This window comes from Cyprinus carpio, chromosome B9, assembly GCF_018340385.1.
Source record: "Cyprinus carpio isolate SPL01 chromosome B9, ASM1834038v1, whole genome shotgun sequence".
NCBI classification, from domain to species: Eukaryota; Metazoa; Chordata; class Actinopteri; order Cypriniformes; family Cyprinidae; genus Cyprinus; species Cyprinus carpio.
Window position 1 is genome coordinate 19,557,657 of NC_056605.1, and position 20,819 is coordinate 19,578,475.

General features: G+C 37.3%; 1 protein-coding gene across 1 annotated transcript in view; it reads right to left on the bottom strand.

Annotated features, from left to right (window-relative positions):
- Positions 1-20,819, bottom strand: part of man1a2 (mannosidase, alpha, class 1A, member 2) — a 75,094-nt gene that overhangs the window by 31,578 nt on the left and 22,697 nt on the right. Inside the window, exon 3 of the mRNA XM_042731385.1 lies at positions 12,670-12,766. Within this exon, the coding sequence (XP_042587319.1) occupies positions 12,670-12,766 (97 nt within the window). The remainder of the gene's footprint in view (positions 1-12,669; positions 12,767-20,819) is intronic.

Consider the following 20,819-nt stretch of genomic DNA (forward strand, 5'->3'; position numbering starts at 1 on the left):
AAAAGTCCTGGCTGTCACTTTTGATCAATTTAATGAATCCTTGCGAAATAAAAGTAAAACAATGAATAAATAAATTTTGTTGACCCTAAACCTTTCAAACGGTCGTAGATGCATAGTAAAAACTGTAAAAAGAAAAAAAGGTACTAATAATGACTCTGCAGCAGAGCAAATAACAAAAAATAAAAAAAATCTACAGAAAAACAGAAATAATGACCATGACTCTCCATTAGCTGGTGTGCAAGTTGTTATAAAGTTGGGTGCACACTTTTTTCTTTTTTTCTGTCCTTGACTGGTGCTTGTTAGATTGTAACACAAAACCCAAAGAGGCATCTTGGGTGAAACCAAAGGCAGACAGTAGAAAATCAATGGTATTTTAAGTCAGACTCTAAGACATACATCATAACTAAGATTTTCATGACTGACAGCGTAGACTGTCCATTATAAGTTACCAACTGACAGCCAGTCTGCTGTCCTAATTTACATGTGAGACTGAAATACTGCTGCACAAACCCAAGTAAGTCCTTGCACTAATGATAACGATCTAAAGCATGGAGTCAGATGTGGCTGGCCAAAAGCAGTCTACATGGTTCTTTACTAGACAGCTGTCAGAACAGACACACCGCAGGACTGTGACCCACAATTAAGGACATAGTACTTTTAAGGTCAAGATAAATTGTTATGGCATTTAATTACAATCTCAAACTAAGCGTTACAAGATTAATTCTCTATGACCAGATATTTCGTGACTTTAGCTCTTAAATTTGTATAAAATAAAAGTAAAAAATTAACAAAATAAATGATACGGTTAATAAAACAGAAACATTTTAATGGAAAAACTATGCAAAATATGACCATGTACCCAATGCAAGACATTTTACTGCATGTCTAAAGGCAATTCTTAGGCTCCAAAAGATGTTACCTTTAAAAACTTCTTGCACCAACTGAATAATTTACTTTTCTGCAATCTAAACTTTAGAGTCTGCCTGCACTTTAAAAGAAAGTTTGAAGGCCAGGTGCTGCCATGTGCACTTTTCACACTGTAACTAACACACACACACACACACAGACAATCACAGTCCATGTACAGGTGCTCAGGTCCAAATAACACATCAGCACTCAAATCACATACATTCAGCTCTCAAGGGCACACTAGTGTCTGTCTGTCTCTCATGATCTCTTAATGAATAACTGCACAGACATTTCAACAGCTTATTTACATCAGCACGTCTCCTTTCTCTCCAAATCTCTGCCTCCCTCCTGCACTCTTCTATCTCCACTCTGTTTGTAATTTGGTGTTTGCTGTGTGATGTGCTTGCTGTCAGTCACTGTAAGTGGCTGATGAATATTTACTGAGTCACAGCACTTTGATGAATGGCTGTAGTGGTGATGCCGAGGGAGAGGAGTGATCCCTGTTTCTCAGACACACAGACTCTTGCACCATTCTAATGCTGCACGGCACTCTCTGAGTTAGTGCGGCAAGGACAGGGTCGATATCAGTGGAGGAAAGTAACAGACTAAAAAAAACTAAGCCTCAATGCCACTAACTTAACATATTTCAGTAGCAACACTTCAGCTCAGCAATTTTCAAATCAGACTGAGCAGCTTTTCAGTAAACAGCTACTATTTCAAGCAATTGATCGCTTGAGAAATGTCTATTTTTAATTGATTTTTTAAATATCGTAAAAATTATATAAAAATTATATTAAAAAAAAAAATCACCAATAATATTTATCAGTGCATTTTTGACTCATTTAATAGTAATAATTTAATTATATATTGCTTATGTGCCAAACAAATGATGACTGACAAATGGGATGTACAATTAAGTAAAACATGGCAAAATAAAAAAAAATACAAAATGAAAAAAAAACAAAAACAAATTACAATTACAAATAATAGTACTAGTCTATTTTTATTTAATTCCATGTCAGCATCTTAAGCTATTTTCATGGCAAAAACAATCAAAAAAAGTATAACAAATACAATAAAAACCAGCAAACAAACAAACAAGTTATACTACACTATACTAAGATTTTTTACATTAACATAAAAAATTCTAAAACTTTTTCTAGCAAAATTAAACAATTATAAATAAAATAAAAAAAATTATAAATACAGTCAAATAAAATGAATTTTAGCTTGAAGTGTTGCTATATTTTCAAAAGTGTGTCTTGTCTGTATTAATTGCTGTCAAGGTATAAGCAGCTTGCCCAATACTGCTAGCTATGCTACGACTTTCATTTCATTATTTCTTCCTGTTAAACTCCATCTTCCATTTCTTTTGTTTCTAGGTCTTCTGCTTTATGTCAAGGGCTTATGTGCATTCCTGGTGGACTGCACAGAACCAAATTCGTGTGATTTCCCACTTGCGCTTGGCATCTTCTCATCTATTAAAAGTTTAATCCCAGCAGAACCCTGGTAGAGCGGGAAAAGCAGCAGGAATTGAGCTGGAATCAGTCAGTCAGTCATTCGGGAGCGTTTGCAGCATTTTCTTTCTGTGCCAGCTGGAAACATGCTAACTCAAAGTAAGCCTTGTAGCATGAAACAGAGAACAATAAATAAACACAAGTAACTTCAGAACGGTGCTGTGGTCTTCCCTCTGCATGATATGGATGTGCAAATGTACATATTTAAAAAAAAAAATCATTGGTAGATTGCCTGAACATAGACTTATCTGTCTCAACAAAAGGCGCTGTGAAATTAGGGTGTCCTGACATCTAGATGAACTAGTCGATGCAACTAATCTAGGCGACCATCAAGACTCATTCATACTGCATGTTTGCCCTAAAAACTTCGGAGAGGACTATGAATCTCCTTCAAGTTGCAGACAGCAGTTTTCTTCAGAAAAATGCAGCTATGGAAGAGGATATCACACCAGATGTGTAGGCTATACACACGTATTCACATGATTTATGGCACTATGCCTCGGGGGTGACACAAACAGTCCTACATTTTGCGCATACTAATTTATGCATGGTGAGTTCTGTTCTCAAAGAATCCATCACCTCAAACTCAGAGATGGCAGAGCTGGCACAACCTATCTTATTGAATGTGTTTGCAGGAAGCAGTGTATTGGCTGAGGTCTAGACTTTCTCTAAGCAAGAATGCAATATTTTTCATTGACTATGAATTTTATTATTTAAACATGATTTAACTGAATCTCTAATTTGTATATCAGTGTAGAATGAACTGTTCAGTTGTGGTTAGTACTGTACAAGCGCTCAGTGAAAGGGGGAACCTGTCAGATTTCCAAAAAGGGCAAATAGCAGGAGCGTCTGCAGCTATAACAGCCCAATTGTTTGGTGTTTCGAGAACAATGGTCCTTACAATTATGGGTACACAAAGTGTGGCAAGACATCAGCGAAGAAGAAAAGTGTCTGAAAATGGAAAGTGAATGATAGAGACTATTGAACACTCAAGGATTTTGCCCAAACAACAGAACTACTGCAACAAAAGTGACTGCAAACTTCAATTTTCACCTTGAAGAAACACAAAGCCAATATTCAAGAAAGAGCTGCTACTATTAAAACATTAATCACACACAACAATGCTACATTGTGAAAATAAATAAATAAATTCTGTGATCATAAAATTTGGACAGCTGTAGCACCAAATTCTCATTGTAGTGAGAAAGCATTCCGATCCAACGAACCAGGCTATATCTAATGTATAATGGGTAATTACGTAAGTTCCGTGAAAAGCAGTAGACGGTCCCAGTGTCCCAATGTGTATACTATCCACCTTATCTGCCCTAAATAGTATTGAAAATTACTAACATCACATAGAATTTAGGATGGATAGTATGCACATTGGGACACAGGCGATATCTGTGGGTGAGCACGTCTTCGTCATCCAAAATTAAAGCGCACCTTCTCATTTTATAATGCCATCTTATTGCTCTTCTTCATAGTAACTTTTAGGTGCATTTTAAAAATGTTTTCCCGAGGAATCCTGGACTCCTCTTAAAATGCTAAATTATTAATATGACAGCTACAAAAAACAAACAAACAAAAAACAACAATAAGTCCTCGAAGCTGTTGTCGTTCCATCTTGATGGATGACAGCTATAAGCAGAATTCTGGAAAATAAACCGTGGAACTTTGACCAATGAGAGGACAGTTTACTCGCATGTGACTTCTATTAACAATTTTGATCCGTTTCGAAACTTTGCCGTGTGAAAGGGAACCGCACCAACATTGTAATAATTTTAATCCCTGTTTCGGAACAAAAGCAACCGATCTACAGGTGTGAAAGCACCCTAAGAAGGCTGGAAGCTGTATTAAGAGGCAAACGGTGGTAAAACACCTAAACAAACAAATACATAATAAATTAAATTGTATATAAATGTGAAGCTGGTCAATCAATTAAATGATGTTTGACTGTGAAGCTGGTCTGTGATTATAATTACCTTTACATTTTATTGTATCCCCCCTTTAGGCATGTGTTCATGTTCGATTTCACATTGCCTATTAAAGCTACTGAAGTTATCCGGGCAAAAGGAGCAAGTGGTTGTTTTTTTTTGGTCAATATTTTTACTGGATTAATATTAATGACAAAAAAGCATATCGACTGGGTTGCATTTACACTGCAAGGCCTAATTCACAGATCCAATATTTTGACACAAATCTCCAATCATTTGTGCTGTTTACATTTATAAGACTGACCGTGTTCGTCAGTACCAAGAAGGGTATTTTTACCAATCTGTGCATTTCATATTACTATACCATATAAAAAACTTTAATACTAAATATAAACAAAACTTAAACAATCACACCTACAAACACAAAACAAACCACAAAACAAAAAACTCCCAAAAAAAACAAAATAAAAATAAACTCTTCAAGTACAGTCACACATTTCAGAGACTAAATGAGCCCAAGCTATAAAAATTACATCTGCACTGTTCTCTGTAAAGAGGTCGTTTGAAAACAGACGGATGAATACATTACAGGCTTTATCAGAAACGTGTCTAAGTGAGACATTTAGAGGAAAAACACATGACTAACTGTCTAGTACTGCACACACATCAGCATTTAGCACGTGCCAGGGATGTATTCTGCCTTAGCGCACTGCACAAAACTGGCATACTTAGCACGCAGATGACAAAAGCCTAAACCCCAGTGTTAAACTGCTTTGTCTCTGCATTGCAGGAGAAGCTAGCGGTGCTTGGCACCTGCCTGAGCCGAGCCGAGCCAAGATCGCCCCTCTGCAGTCGTTTACGTAGATACCACGGAGAACACAACATCCTCCAGGCCTCATCCCCACCACTCATTACATCATTAACAACAAAGTGGGTCATGAACTGATGGATCTCTAAACCAAGCCCATACATACACACACACACGCCAAGAGCACTAAACTGACATGCTGAGAAGCTGTGTATACTTCCCCATGTTCTCCACAGTCAAACAGAAAATCACACGCATCATTAGGGAAATATTAACCACCTAGGGAACGCAATTCACTGGGCAGCACCAAAGATGCATATATAATTGGAGATTTCAGCGAGGCTGGTGGCTGATGGGAATTACGCAAACGAGGTCATAAATACCAAAAATGAATGTAGAAGACAAAAGCACCAGCCGACTGAGGCAATATTCTATCATTGCAATCCCTTGTTGTGACAAAACTCCCTTAGACTGCTGTTTAGTCCCTCCTCCCTCTTTCATTCCTCATCACCTCCACATAATGACTATGGTCTATTCATTATACGAAATTTAGCTCACAATTGTATTGAGTGTACACAACTTTTCCACAAAAAAATTAAAGGGATTATTCACTAGGGATGCACCAAAATGAAAATTATTGGCCGAAGCCGAACAAAATGAAATACTGGGCTGAGGGCCGAATACTAGAGGTGTGACGAGACGAGACACGAGACTGGGTTCACGAGAACGAGACAAGATGAGAAAAGATTTTTAGACTTTTTTAAAGAAATCCTCATTGAGGAAATATATAGGGAAAAACTGTCTTTTATTCAACCAAAAAACACAGAATGCAAAAAAATGTAGGTGCATTTTGAAATCAAATTGTACTTTATGAAATTAAATATCTATTTTAATACATTTTATGCAGGTATAAACAACATGTACACACTGTAAAAGATTTTGCCACAAACTCAACTGACAGGCAATTAATTGCACAAAATTATATGGTATACATACAAATAAATAAAAAACAACACACACAATATCCTTTTAAAGTATCAGTCAGAACTTTGAACCCTGTCAGTGCTTCATGCTTGTAATGATTTCTGCATCTTCCTCTGATAGTTTTAAATACTTTCACACTGCCGACATGTTTGCTGCATTAGTGCGTGCCTCTATTTGATCGCGTTAGTCATTGTTCGGTACATTTTATTCAGCCTTTTCGCTTATTCGGTTGCCGAACATTCAGTGCATCCCTTTTGTTCACCCAAAAATGAAAATAACCCCATGATTTACTCAATCTCAAGCCATCATAGGTGAATATAACTTTCTTCTTTCAGACGAATACAATCTGAGTTATATTAAATTATATTTTTATATTAAAAAATGCCCTGGCTCTTTCAGGCTTTATAATGGCAGTGAATGGGGGTCTAGATTTTAAAGCCCAAAAAACTGAGTCCATCCATGATAAAAAGTGTTCCACACAGCTCAGGGGAGTTAATAAAGGCCTTCTGAAGCGAACTAATGCTTTGTGTACGAAAAATACTTTCCACTTTTATTGGACTTCATCCATCCAACTTTATCTTAAACTCCATTCACTGCCATTATAAAGCTTGGAAGAGCCAGGACTTTTTTAATATAACTCTGATTGTGTCTGAAAGAAGAACGTTATTAACACCTATAGGATGGCTCGAGGGTGAGTAAATCATGGGGTAATTTAAAATTTTGGGTGGATTTTCCCTTTAAGTGGAGATCTATTATTTTTTAAATATTTTTTTACCTTATGCATGCATATAAGACCAGGTTCAAAGTTCAGAATGTCATTCAAATCCTGGAAATATCACTTAGTACTAAATTTGTGGTTTTCTGGACTGTATTATTGCTATAGTGAACACACACTGTAAGTTATGCTCAATTCTAAAAATAATAACATTTCTTTTGCAATATTTACTTCTTGAGAACATCATCTCAATCGCAGTCTTTTTGTGCTACAAGAATCAGAAAAAAAAAAATCAGCGGAATCCTGGAAGGAATGGCAAATGCTTCACCCCCCAAAATGGTACATGGTACATTATTTACAAATATTATCATTAGGGCATTTACTGGCAGGGCCACCTGTTAGCAACCCAAAATAAAAAAGTGTGAACAAGGCTTAAGGCCTAAAGATAACGACAAAGATATAGCTCTAAAAATCGGTCTCAATATTAAAGAATAGCAGAGCTCACACCACAGCTATAATGATAAAGGCACAGAGAAATTATATAGTTGGAATCACTTTCAGAATGATTTTTTTTCTCCAGCTGATGAACGATGAACGAAACACTGACAGCCAATCAGAATCAATCCTGCTGTGATGAGCTCGAGAGTTTAAAGCGGCAGATGCACTTGTGCTTAGATTAAACAGACTGGTGTGGATGCCAATATAGTTATCATTATAGTTATCGTTCTTTGTGTGAATGGGCCTTTAAGCACCGTCCCTTTAAACCAGTCAGGGAGAACCACTAAGCTCTCATTTTTATATAATTACTCATCATGCATTGTGCCCTTTTATTCCTGGGAACAGATATGAGGAACAAAAATGACCCAGTTATGGACAATGGTCTGAGCATCAGACTCATGCAGAGCATCCTCAGCTGATTAGGTGCAGGCTGGTTGGTATTGATTAACCAGAGTGCTGATTAAAGACTCAGTAGTCTGGATGCTCTGCCTCTTATCAGCCAGCATACGCATTCTGACCTCAGCTAGCCCTGCCGTTGCTATGGCAACAACACTGGACGTCGGGATGACGGAGAACACAATGGCCCGTCTCCAGCTGCGGGTCTGGAGGGCTGTTCCCAGGCTAAAACAGTCTAGAGCAGCCTTCTCGCTCTCTCTCTTCACACATCAGCACAGGATAGAACAACTTCCTCAATGTGCGAAGAGTTCATACTGAGATTAAGCTCAATCAGTTCATTCAGCAATGATGTGGTGGAAAGAAATGAAAACACAAAGCCTCACAGCTTAGGAAAATAAAACTCTGCATCTCTTTGTTGTCTGGTAAAAACCTTTTAATGGTGTAATCTTAATGACTACAGTTATGGCCCACTGCCACACTTCTGACAATAGATCATCCGTCCCCATGTACACTGCCGTTCAAAAGGTTGGCTTCAGTAAGTGTTTATTTTTTGAAAGAAATTGAATTAATATTTAAATTCAGCAAGGGTGCATAAAATTGATTAAAGGTGACAGTCAATACAGTTACAATGTTACAAAAGATTTCGATTTCAAATTAATCATGTTCTTTTGAATTTTGTTCAAAGAATCTTGAGAAAACTGCATTTGATTTCCACAAAACAGCACAAATGTTATCAGAATGATTTCTGAAGGATCATGTGACACTGAAGACTGGAGTAATGATGTTAAAAATTCAGCTTTGCCATCGTATGATTAAATTACATTTTAAATTATATTTAAATAGAAACTTATATTTAATTATATTTAAATAATTTCACAATATCACAGTTTTTACCATATTTTTGATCAAATACTGTGAATGCAACCTTGGTGAGTATATGAGAGACTTTCTTCTCACCAACTCCAAACTTTTTAATTGTACTGTAAATCAGCTTCATATTAGAACAGGGTGATGCATCGAATTTGTACAATATATCAGTTTATTTTTATACATTATATAGGATAAGGCAATACAGTTTATATCAATATACAGTAGTTTGACATATCATGCACATCTGAAAAATAGTGGAGGACACAGAATCAGTTGCTGTGGGGAAAATGCATAAACAAAATTGCCCTAAACATGAAACATGCTTTATATTAAAAGCTTCAAAATTATTTTGCAAGATATAGTTAACAAGTTTAAGGCAGCTTGCCCAGTCAGATGCTCTGACAGACATTTGTATTATTTAATGCATTAGAGAAGTGTTTTCCTTAGAGCATAACTTCTCCATCTGTAAATGTTAGAAAGTCATGCAAATATTTTTATTTTCCTGTGAGGAGTGCACAAGTCTTATCTTACAGACTTCAGTGTATGAGTGCCGCCACATACAGTGCATACGCCCCAAACAGACAGAGCGCAATAAATCTTGCTAAAATATATATTTTGCTAAAATATTTGTTTTTGGACATTATGTATGCCATATGCAGGATTTTTAAACCTACATGTAAGTTTATTTTTGATAGCAGAAACTGTAAAGGGACCACTGTAACGGGGGAAATCAAATATAGGCTAATATTATTACTATGTTTTGATGAATAAAGTGCATTCCTCTTGCCAGTTAAAATTTACTTTTAGTGTTTTTAGTTTTTATTTTCATCTTTATTTTAGTTATTTTAACTTCTGCTTTAAACAGCATTTTGTTTTGTTTTTATATTGTAATATTGTTATGTTAGAATGTAATGCGAATTTAAACTTTTTTGGACATAAAATATTGCATAGCCTACGTAGTTACAGTACATGCACTATTTTTCATAGAGTTCAATATGCACATTATTTTAGGACCGGGTGTGAAATAACTTTTTTTTTTAAACAAATAACAAACATCGTAAAAAATACAGTATGTGTATATCAGCACTCAGCCTAAAAATACTGATATGATTTTTTTGGATCGCTCAGCCCTACTCCATTTTAAGCATTAAACCACAATACTTCAGAAACAGACTGCACCACAGTGTGACCACGTTAACGTGGTTATTTTAGTATCGTGTTATCACAAGCATAACATTGGCAGTTGGGTAAAGTGATCTGACCCTGGGGTCCGATCTGAGAATATTCCCCGTAAACAGGGTGTTTGTTTACAGATCAAAGTGCTTACTATCAGCAATCTGTCCAGGCAGTGCCTTCCAGCAGCAGAGTCTCAGGCTTTTATGGGACAAACGTTTTTACAAACACACAAAGAAAGAAAATCAATGGATGTCGATTTAAGGATCAATATGGGTGAGTCCCTGTCCCACCACAACAGTGAACCACCAACACGTCAGATGTACAGCCAAGAGGTCAAAGCCCTAGTGTGGCATCACAGCTGATCAGTTCTCTTAAACAAGGTTTGAACATGAAAGGCAATGTGTTTGAAACATAGTCTATCCAGCAAGGGCTTGTTGGAATGTCACAAAGATTACACTTAAGGATGTACTAAACAAAACTAGCTGACTAGATTGTCTTTAAAGGGATAAATTACCCCAAAATGAAAACTGTTAGCATTGTATTGTTGAATTTTCCAACAATCCATATGTTTATGTTCAGTGGGGTCCAATGGTGAATTTTTATTTTATTAACAGGAAAAGTGTATCTCTAACTAAGAGATACACAACAAATTGGATAAAACTATAACCTTTTATTGCACAAAACTATCATAATCCTCATAAAAGCCTTAGTAATTACACATAATAATGGAAACGTCACTCACAGAAGACAACATGAACTCTTACGGTAATTGTTTTGACAAAAGCAGTGCTTTGATGGAGTAGCAGAGTATTTTAAAGGCGAGGAGTTTAGAAACCCAACCCACCGCACCGAAAAGGGGTTTTAACATGCTCTGAAAAGTTTTAATGGACATCAAAACAACAAGAATGCTAAAAGCCTGTTTTTAGTATGCTGAGCCATCAATGTTTCTAAAATCACTGCTGCTAAAAAAAAAATTATGGCTAAGCAACCGAGAAAAAAATGTAGGGTGGGGAGGATAAATTCAGTCAACAGAAAATGACATTATGAAACTGTAAGCACCACCAGCTCACTCATTAATAATGTTTCTATAAATAGTTTAAGCTGCTTTCCTATTTCAAGCTAGCCAAAAAAATTAAATACAAATAAAAAACAACAACATGATATTCCCACAAGCAACAATTGTAGTGTGAGTAAAGAGCCTTTGAATTAGGAAATGAAAGCTTGTTTTTCTTTATGCCCATTTATTGTTCAGGGTATATGAGAGTGAAACCTCTGGAAAAGAAGAGCAAAGTCATCCAGAAGTAGGATTCCCCAGATTCTATCCAAAACACACACAAGTCTGTTCATACAGAGTGATCGATACATGTATGGCTGAGGAGTTCATTCCAGGTGTCATGTAGAAACAGAGAGAGACTTATTAAATATGAAATCGAAGTGTGAAAGATACTTCGACACACCGCACTGCAGCATGAGGCGCCGAGTCTCTCACATCTCCCTTGTTCTTCCACACTCTCTCTCCTTCTCATATCTTTGTTCTTCTTCAAAAGCTCCCTCATATTTTGTTTAAACCACAGAACTGCATCATGTGTGTCTCACCGGTATCTCAAAGAAAGAACAAATAAAACACACATCCAAAATCACAAACTAAAAAACAAAAAAGTTAAAAAACTAAAAGACTGCTTGAGGTCGATTTGCAAAGCTAAATATTTAAAAACAAAATGAAACCACATTCAAAAAGTTTAGTAATGCGATGAGATGTGAGTAAAAAGTTTTAAAAATATTCAGAAGGGAATAAGGTGGGACAGGACTTGTGGCACAAGACGTGATTGGCTCATTTAAAAGGTAGGTATTTATTAATATATTCCAAAACCCCCTCTCCTTAAACTAGTCCGTAATATTGCTTCCTCCAAGCAAAAAGTCCTTTACTCGTTGTCCTCTCATGTCAGAATCCACAGACATTTGTTTAGAACCGTTTTAGACCATTTTTGCTTATAACTGGTGCTAGATATCTGCATATTTCTCCCCTGATTCAGACGAAACAACTTTTCACTTGAGAAAGTTATATTATGGATAGAGGACTTGTGAAGTTAAAATGTCTTAATGATGATTTTATTACAAACATACAGCTTTTCGCTTGACAAGACGTTAATTGATGGACTGGAGTCGTGTGGATTACTTGTGGATTATGGCGATGTTTTTATCAGCTGTTTGCACTCTCATTCTGATGGCACCCATTAACTGCATTCAATCCATTGGACAGTAAATGAAAAAAAAAAAAAGCTAAATTCCTTATTATTCCTAAATTCCAAATCTATTCCAATGAAAAAAATAAAACTCAGATGGCCTGAGGCTGAGTAAATCTTTAGCTAATTTTCATTTTTGGGTAAACTATTCCTTTAAGAATGTGCAGACAAAGGTTTGTTTGTCTGCGTTTCGCAACGGCTTTCAATGCAGCTCATCCTATCAGGATTCAGAACTATTTATTTTATACTACTCTTTTTCCCTGCACACACAGCCTCGGTTACATCAGCAAACAGGATCAATTGTGATTTCTTTGTTCAAGGATGCTCGCATGTACACACACAGATCAGATTCAGTCCCAGTAGTCGAATCTTCTCTAGCTCTGCAGCTGAGAGCCAGCGATAAACAACACACACACAAACAAACAGAGTAATGATTAGGGAAGGTGAACTGCACCAGCACATCTCATCATTCGAGGGTGCAAGTAGAAGATAGCACACAAAAATTGATGTAGATGGGATTGTGTGTGTCTGTCCTTACCACCCTGAACCGAATCATCCCCCAAGAGCAGTAATTTACATGTAAATGAGACTCCAACATGCATGTGCGCTCCTTACTTACCGAAGATATTGGTGGAATGTCCTTTCTTGGCGATGGGTTTGAGCTCGTTGTGGCCCCAGCCGTATTGCCTGTAGCTGTCCCACGCATGTTTCATCATCTAGAACATAGAAATGACAGGAAGTTAGCTTTTCCCATGAATATATCAAGAAGTATAGTGAGCATCTGCATTCCAGAACCCTGATACAGCCGCATCCTACTGATTGGTTCATCTACAGCTGCCTGCCTTCATGACATCTTCAATGAAAAAACATTTTAAAAACCCCATCCGGAAACAACTCTATTGTTCGATGCAAAATGTAGCAACATGAAAGCCAAAAAAGCTGTTTGGTGTGATAACGTATGATGCATTTTAACATGGTAGAATAACACAGGGATGCACAAAGGCCTTTGATGTGAAAGATGAAGCGTCGCAGCAGAGATGTCCTGTTACCCAGAAGCCCCCGCTGCGACCGTGACCGCGTCTGCTGTGCTGTCGTTCCCCTTTCAGGTCACTGGCCAGCAGCACCCTGTCGATGGATCTTCACTCTGTGCATGTGTGGTTTTCTTTTTTTCCCCCACTGGGGAAAGATGAATGGACACAGTGTGTGTCTGCGTCTCTAAGCGTGTCTTTGTCTCAGCTGTGGCTCTAGGCGTCCTCTCTCTGAGCTCTCTCGCTCACTCCCTTCCATTAAACGGCTGGCTGAAATTCAGCTCCGAGCCACTCCACATTTAGACATGTCTTCAAACATTAGCACTTTGGAGTAATACTTCCTAAAAAAAGAAAAAGCATGAAACAATTATTATACTCTAAATGAAAAAAGCAAGAACGAAATTTCAGTTCTGCTCTAAAAGCTAGCGCTTGATGTCTACAGCCTATGCTTTTTAAAGTAAAATTTCACCAAGACAAGGTATATTATTGTTGCCTATTGTTTAAAATGGCCTCAGCATAGGGGAGCATGCCAATGATGCATTAAAATGCTGACTAGGCAGGCTAAGTCTTGGAATGGAGCTTATGAACACAGATGCAGTAGACGTCGCTGTCAAGTGTTGTTGTAGGCTGCCATCCCAAGCACAAGCCATAATTTTGCTCCGCTGTTCTCAGCCTAAAAATCAGAAACCCAGGAGGGAGCCAAGTCAATGAAAAGAAGTCAATAATTTCATTTTGTTCTCAGCTTTCAATCTTTCCATGACACACTGTGCGCACAAAAGATTATGAATTACCACAAAGCAGTCTTTCCTCAAGGATTCCAACAGACCGAAGACTGGCGGCTGATTAGAGTCTGATTGTTAAACCCGTTTTGGGTAGACAAATTAAAGCCTGTTATCAGCAAGAAGCCTAAAATATGAACTGTAAGCAGATGGAGAGCTATGAATCTACAGATTTCTCTTTCCCTTTCCTCTAAATTCACACTTTATCATGCGTAACTTCCAACCTCTCTCATGTTTTATTCAAGGGCTGTTCAGGGTCGTTCTGCCTGTCAATTAACAGTTGTTTTGACTAAGTAGAGGCCTTGTGAAGCGCTAAGAGCAGAGCCTATCCAACACGAAGAGAACTTAAACTGGTGGTTAAATTAAGCCCAGGTTTTAAACTACCCCATGAAGATGTGTCTATAGGGACACAAACGCACGAGAGATGAACAAGTTTAGACAGTCACGAGTGGCCTGAGGGTTATGTTTCTCTTTTCTTTTTTTTTTTGTTGTTCTAATTCTGTGAAAATGAAAATTCTGTCATTATTTACTTATACTAATGTCATTTAAAAAATTGTATGCTGTTATTTTTTTCTCTGAAACAAAAAGGACATTTTAGAAGAATAGGGACACAGCTGTTTTCTGTACAACTCTACAAAACAAACAAACAAAAAAAAAAACGTTAATTTAGTATAGGGACTAATTCTCACTATTAACTAGTTGCTTAATTGCATGCCTATTATTAGCATATTGGCTGTTTATTAGTGCTTATAAAGCACATAATCTGCATGACCATCCTCTGCATTCTTAATCCTACCCAATACCCAAACTTAACAACTACCTTATTAACTATTTAAAAGCAGCAAAGTAGGAGTTTATTGAGGTAAAAGTCATAGTTAATGGTTTGTTAATAGGGAGAGCTGGACCTTAAAACAAAGTGTGACCAAAAAACAACTACCATACAGCATCATAAAAGCAGTCCATGTGACTAATGCGCTCTATTGCAAGTCTTCTGAAGCCATTTCATAGCTTTGTGTGAGAAACATACTGAAATTTAAACCATTATTCACCAATAAACTATCCCTCCAGCAAACTGTGAGTTAGTGTGCTGAACCCCGAAAAAATCAGTCTGAGTTGTGAATCAGATCAATCAGTTCACAAAGAAGAACTGGATCAACATTTAGTGTCTGTTTCCAGAGTTCAACACGAGATATATGGACCACCTTTATGTAGGCCTATATCTTGATATATGCAAATCAGATCTCAATATTCTTTATAAAAAAGCCTCATTTTTGGGTTCCATGGAAGAAAAAAAAAAAAACATCAGTTTCGAATGAGTTAATAAGAGTTTTTGAGTAAACTATTAATTTAAAATGCCCTTTTCAAATTATTTTATTATACTGAAAATACAAGTCTATAATTTGGGTGAATTAAGATTCATAAAGTTCACTGTGCTTTTCAGAAATGAAAAGAATAAATATATATATTTTTTTACAATATACAATTATTTTTTTCTTTCTTTTCTCCCCAATGGAAATAAAATGAATATACTAAAGAAAGAAACGAATGTGTAATATGAAAAGACAGCGCTTGAGTTATATGTAAATTTTAGAAAGGCATTATGACCCTTCATTCATCATTTCACAGTATTCCTCCATGGACCGCGTGTTCATTCAGTGTCTATCATGCAGTGCTGAAAGGCTCTAGAGATCATCAGGTTCCTGAAAAATTAGGTTCCTGTAAATGAAGGCTGCACCGTATCGCTGAGTTTGAAAGCGCATTTAGTCTTAATTAAAGTTCTAAATGAGCACCCATTTTAGCGGTCCTTCAAAAAAAATACAAAAATTAATAAATAAATACCTCCATAGAACTCCAAAATTAATGTAAAAGCCAAAAATTAAAGACAATCTGCACTAAACACCAAACTCACATGTACAACACCAAAAAAACAATACTTTCACCTCTCAACACAAAGCCCATTTATGGGCATTGTGCAATGCAATTTCCAGATATTAAGGTTTTTTTTTTTTAAAGCTATCTGTATTCATCAAGCGGTTTTTGTAGCTTACTCCATAAACTCAGTATTCGGTGAATCCGCACAAAGCCACCAATTGATTAACTTGATCGGTCCCTATGGATCGGCAGTCGTGTTCATATCAATTCCAGAGCAGACACATACGATCATCTCCACCCTCCCATCAATCGAACACAGTACAATGTAGAGAGAACAAAGAGAGCAACAGATGAGCCTTGTAGGCGCTTTCTGCTCAACCGCTTGAGTGATGGGGCAGGCCCATTGTTCATTTCAATTACCATTCGGCTGCCAGCACACTTGTTTGAACAGTGATCAGTGCTCATATCAGCTCTGTGGGTGGAATGGTTATGCCTGTCAGGCCCTGCCTTCAGACTCCATGAAAGTCAGAGCGTTAAACAAATGAAAATGTATGTTCTCAAAACATGTAAGTGGTTACAACGCATCACCCTCTTTCTTGAGGGCACCGCCACCTTTCTTGAAACCATTTGCTGCTTTCAGGCACTCTAATATGATTTTTCTTCTCATTATCATTGGGCTATTATTTTTGGAGTGCATGATTGCCAGGGAGCAGCAAAAGCACTTGGGTGTGTTACAAGGGGCATGCTGACGGTTTTTCCACTGCGCAGTGGGATTTAAGTGTGAGAGGGAGATCCTTTTAAAGCACATCAAACTGTCTGGAAGGATTCCTAGAGCAAAGACAAAGCCAACGCTGGAGCAAAGGATGGAGAGAGAGAGAGAGAGAGAGAGAGAGAGAGAGCAAGACAAAAGAAAGCCTACAATAGGTTTCCAAAGAAAGAAAGAAAAACGAGAAATCAAGGGAACAAAAGGAGAAAAAAGGAAACAAGAGTCAAGGCAGCCAAACATTCGGTGAGAGGTGAGTGGGAGAATCAGTCATTTCGTTATGGATGAGCTCACTCTTAGACCACTACACATACTAGAGGTTTAGATGCAGACTATGAAAGTCCATCTGACTAAAATACATTTTTTTTTTAAATAATGACTTTATTCAATCATTTCTTCTCCTCTGTGTCAGTCTTTGAGGCACATTCACAACAGTACCATGACGCATGTGTGTGTTCCTCTGATTGAAAACAAACCGCAGCGCATCAGTGTTCTACATCACAACGTCAGCAGCACCACACGTTTGCATCTATTCAGGGTTAGAAAGCTCTCAAATTTCATCAAAAATATCTTAATTTGTTTATTAAATATCTTAATTATCTTAAAAGATCTCACGGGTTTGGAATGACATGAGGGTGAGTAATTATTGACAGAATTTTCATTTTTGGGTTAACTGTCCCTTTAACTAATCTGTATTTTTCAGTTCTGTTTCAGACAGATTCGTTAAAGGGGTGGTTGACTGCTTTTTTCTAGGCTTGATTGCGTTTATGAGCTTTTTAAAAAAAAACACATTATTTTTCACATAATTTACCTTTATTCTAAACCACTCTATTCCTTCTCCTTTGAACTCTCTGATAATTTCCTGTTTTTATGAAGCCCCTGCCTCAGAAATACGCAACAGACTCAGATTGGTTAGCTGGCCCAGTGTGTTGATTCGCTAGATTCGTGCCTAGTGCGCGTCTAAACGTCAGGTTGTATTGTAAACAATGCTGTCGTCTATATTGCTTATCAGTTTGAGCCCGATTGAGACGCAGAGGATATTAGTGAAGAGGATCGCACAAAACCTGTGCAAGCACGGCTCTTAACGGTATGTTTTTTATTTGTTGTTGTCTCATACTTTTAGATATGCTATTATTTGTAAATACTACTGCTTTTGTTAACTTTTAATATACAGCTTTATTTATCTGTGATACAGCACGGCAACCACGTGCACACCATGTTTAACACTTCTCATAACTATGTGAAAAATATCTGTCTGTCTATACACAAAGTGTATGATTGGAACACAGTTTATTGGAGCTGACGAACTGAAGCTCTGAATGAGAGAGAGAGAGAGAGAGAGGAAGAGAGAGAGATGCAGAGAAGAGCGTGTAGAGAGCAGGGGACGCGAGGAACAGGATTAAGAACCTCTGCTTTAGAACATTGATTTTGAAACTTGTGAATCCGTTCAAATCGTTAGAAGACAGAATCGCGATTCATATATATACATAGATTTATTTGTGCACCTTTAGTTTTGTTGGCATGGCAACAACTCTTTCTCTTCTCTAAAGCAGCACAGCATGGCCTCGCCCCCTTTGTTGCGTGTTCCTGGGGGCCGGATTTATCAGGGTTTGTGATGTCACAAACCCTGGAAGTAACTCATTGTAGTCCCTATGAGCTGTTTTTGTAGGCATTAAACTGTCAGAATTTTAAAAGACATCTCCTTTTGCATTGTACTTTCAAAGTTGTAACGTTGCAGATATTGTTTATGCTCAAACAGCAACATTAAACACTAACTAACGTAAAAAAGTGAAAATCACAATCAACCACCCCTTTAAAAAAAAAAAAAGGAAAATTCTAGTTAACACTGTCCTTGTTACACATTACGTGTACTTATTATTATAATAACAATTAATTATGCATAATTTCAACCCTAAACCAAACCCTAATCCTAACCCAAACCCTAACCATTTAATTAAATCGTACCAGTGGATCCCAAACTGGGGCCATTACACTCCTTAGACTAGAGGGACGTCAGAGTTCAGGCAAGGAAACTTATATGCTTTGAGGTCAAATATTGATGCAAAAAACCCTGCTCGAAACTAGAGGTATCACAACATACCAGTTGATAACCATGGAATTTAAAAAATGAAATACTTTAATACTACACATACAATATTATCATGAATAATCTAGCACCACCAATGTAGTAGGTGGCAACATATGGTTGCCATAAGTCATAAAACGAAAAAGAAAACAGCACCACCACAGTGTGTGGTTGACACATGCACTCAAAAAAGTCTGTTCACTAATATGAGTGTTTTGGATTTGTAAAAAACATAGTGTGCTATACAGACCAGTCCGCAGGAAGTGCGGATAAACAGGGAAATCTATTTATACAAGTAACGCTTAATGGCCAAAAAAGAAAAAAAAAATAATTAAAAATAAATAAATATTTCTATATTGCGAATACTTTTGGCATTGATAGTGTAGTGAAAACCCAATATCAGCCTTATTCCAAATGATCAGGCACTGAATGTAACACTTTCTTTGATTTGAGACATGATGGACTCAAAAGGCGTGAGTGCGCTCACACACCATAAGAGGTATAGAGAGAGGTTTAGAAGAGGACCTCAGGTTTTAAAGATGGGGGATTAAGAACAAAAAATTAGAAGCAACTGTTCTAAACAAATGCATAGTCATGACTGTATGTGTGTTTGTTCCTTATGAAAAATCTCATTGCTGAGGATGGTGAAGCTTCACGTAATCAACTAATTACTGCGGTGCTTAAAAATGACAGCATTTAGAACCTACAGCAAACACACACACACACAATATGAAAATGCCCTCCACAGTTTCCTCAAGGGGGAGCTGCATTAATTAGCATTAACCCCCACCAGGCACATACAATTCATTCATAGATCACTCTTTGCTCTACAGCAAACCAACAGAGATGAGCAAATGTGAAAAGTCAGCAGCGAGGTCAAATAAGAACTGCCGCTCTGAAAGTATAAAGCAGCAGAGCTGCAATTACCAGTTGCCCCTGGTGACGGCCTCAGTCCCGGTGATTGATTTAGACTCCTCCCATTTCGCCTCAGAGATGTAGGTTGAAGTTACGGCACTATAACCCATCCACTCAGACAGACAGAATCACATCCGACAGAGTCTCAGCACAATAAACGCGACGATGCAATAGAGGCCAGGCGAAGTGATAAATCGACTTTAAGAGCATTCTGACACTGAAAGACTCAAGACAGTTCTTCTGTTTTGAAGACAGCCTTTAAACATCACACCCAGACTTTACTGCACTACCTTGTGACATGTCAAATATAACCTATCATTCAACTAATTCAGATATATTTGCCCTTCAATTACTGTTCAATTTCCCCATTTTAGTTCCCTCTCGACCTCATTCCACTGCGTCTGGTTTTGTAGACTTTAAGAAGAGCTAGATCTAAGCAGCAGGTGTTATGTGAATAACATGCACTGATGTTCATGTGTTTCAGGTGTAATGCAGCCTCTGATGGTGTGTTAAACACGACATTATGAGGATCAGCTCCTTTGCCTGTATCCCAGCGTCTACGTCTGTTAGTCTATTGCACTTTGAATGCCTAAAACCAAAATGGCATAGTCCAGGCAGCTCAGTCCTCCACTTGGGAGTGTCGCAGTTCTGCAGAGTTTAGCTCAAACCCTGATTAAACACACCTGAAACAGAAAATCCAGCTCTTCAGGATTTCTAGGGTGCTTATCAATCAGAAGGACTATATCCTAGTAAGGCTGCATACTTCAGATGCTTTGTCAACAAGCGCCTTCCAAGATCCTTCTCAATTTGAAAGCTCCTTGGAAGGCAGCCTTTTTTTCGCGTCCTTCATTCAGTGTATGTTGAAGGATGCATCAAGTGATTCCTTTGTATCTTTTATATCCCACAATCACACATTTTAATTCACAAAAAAGAAGTGGTGTATAATATAAATAAGTAATGCTACATATACATATATATACAGTGCTTATAAACAGTGTTTATACCCCTTCATTTTTTCCCCACATTTTGTTATGTCACTGCTTTATGTTAAACTGCTTTACTTTTTTTCCACACACCATACACAATAATGACAAAGCAAAAAACAGGTTTTTAACATCTTTGCAAATTTATTAAATTAAAAAACTTAAATGATTCTATTGCATAAGTAATCATACCCTCATCTGGGACAGTTGAAATTTAGCTCAGGAGCATTCATATTTCTGGTAGATGTTACTACACTTCGATTTAAGTTACCTTGTGGAAAATTCAATTGAATGGGTATGATTTGGAAAGGCACACACATCTAAAAGGTTTAACAGCTGAAAA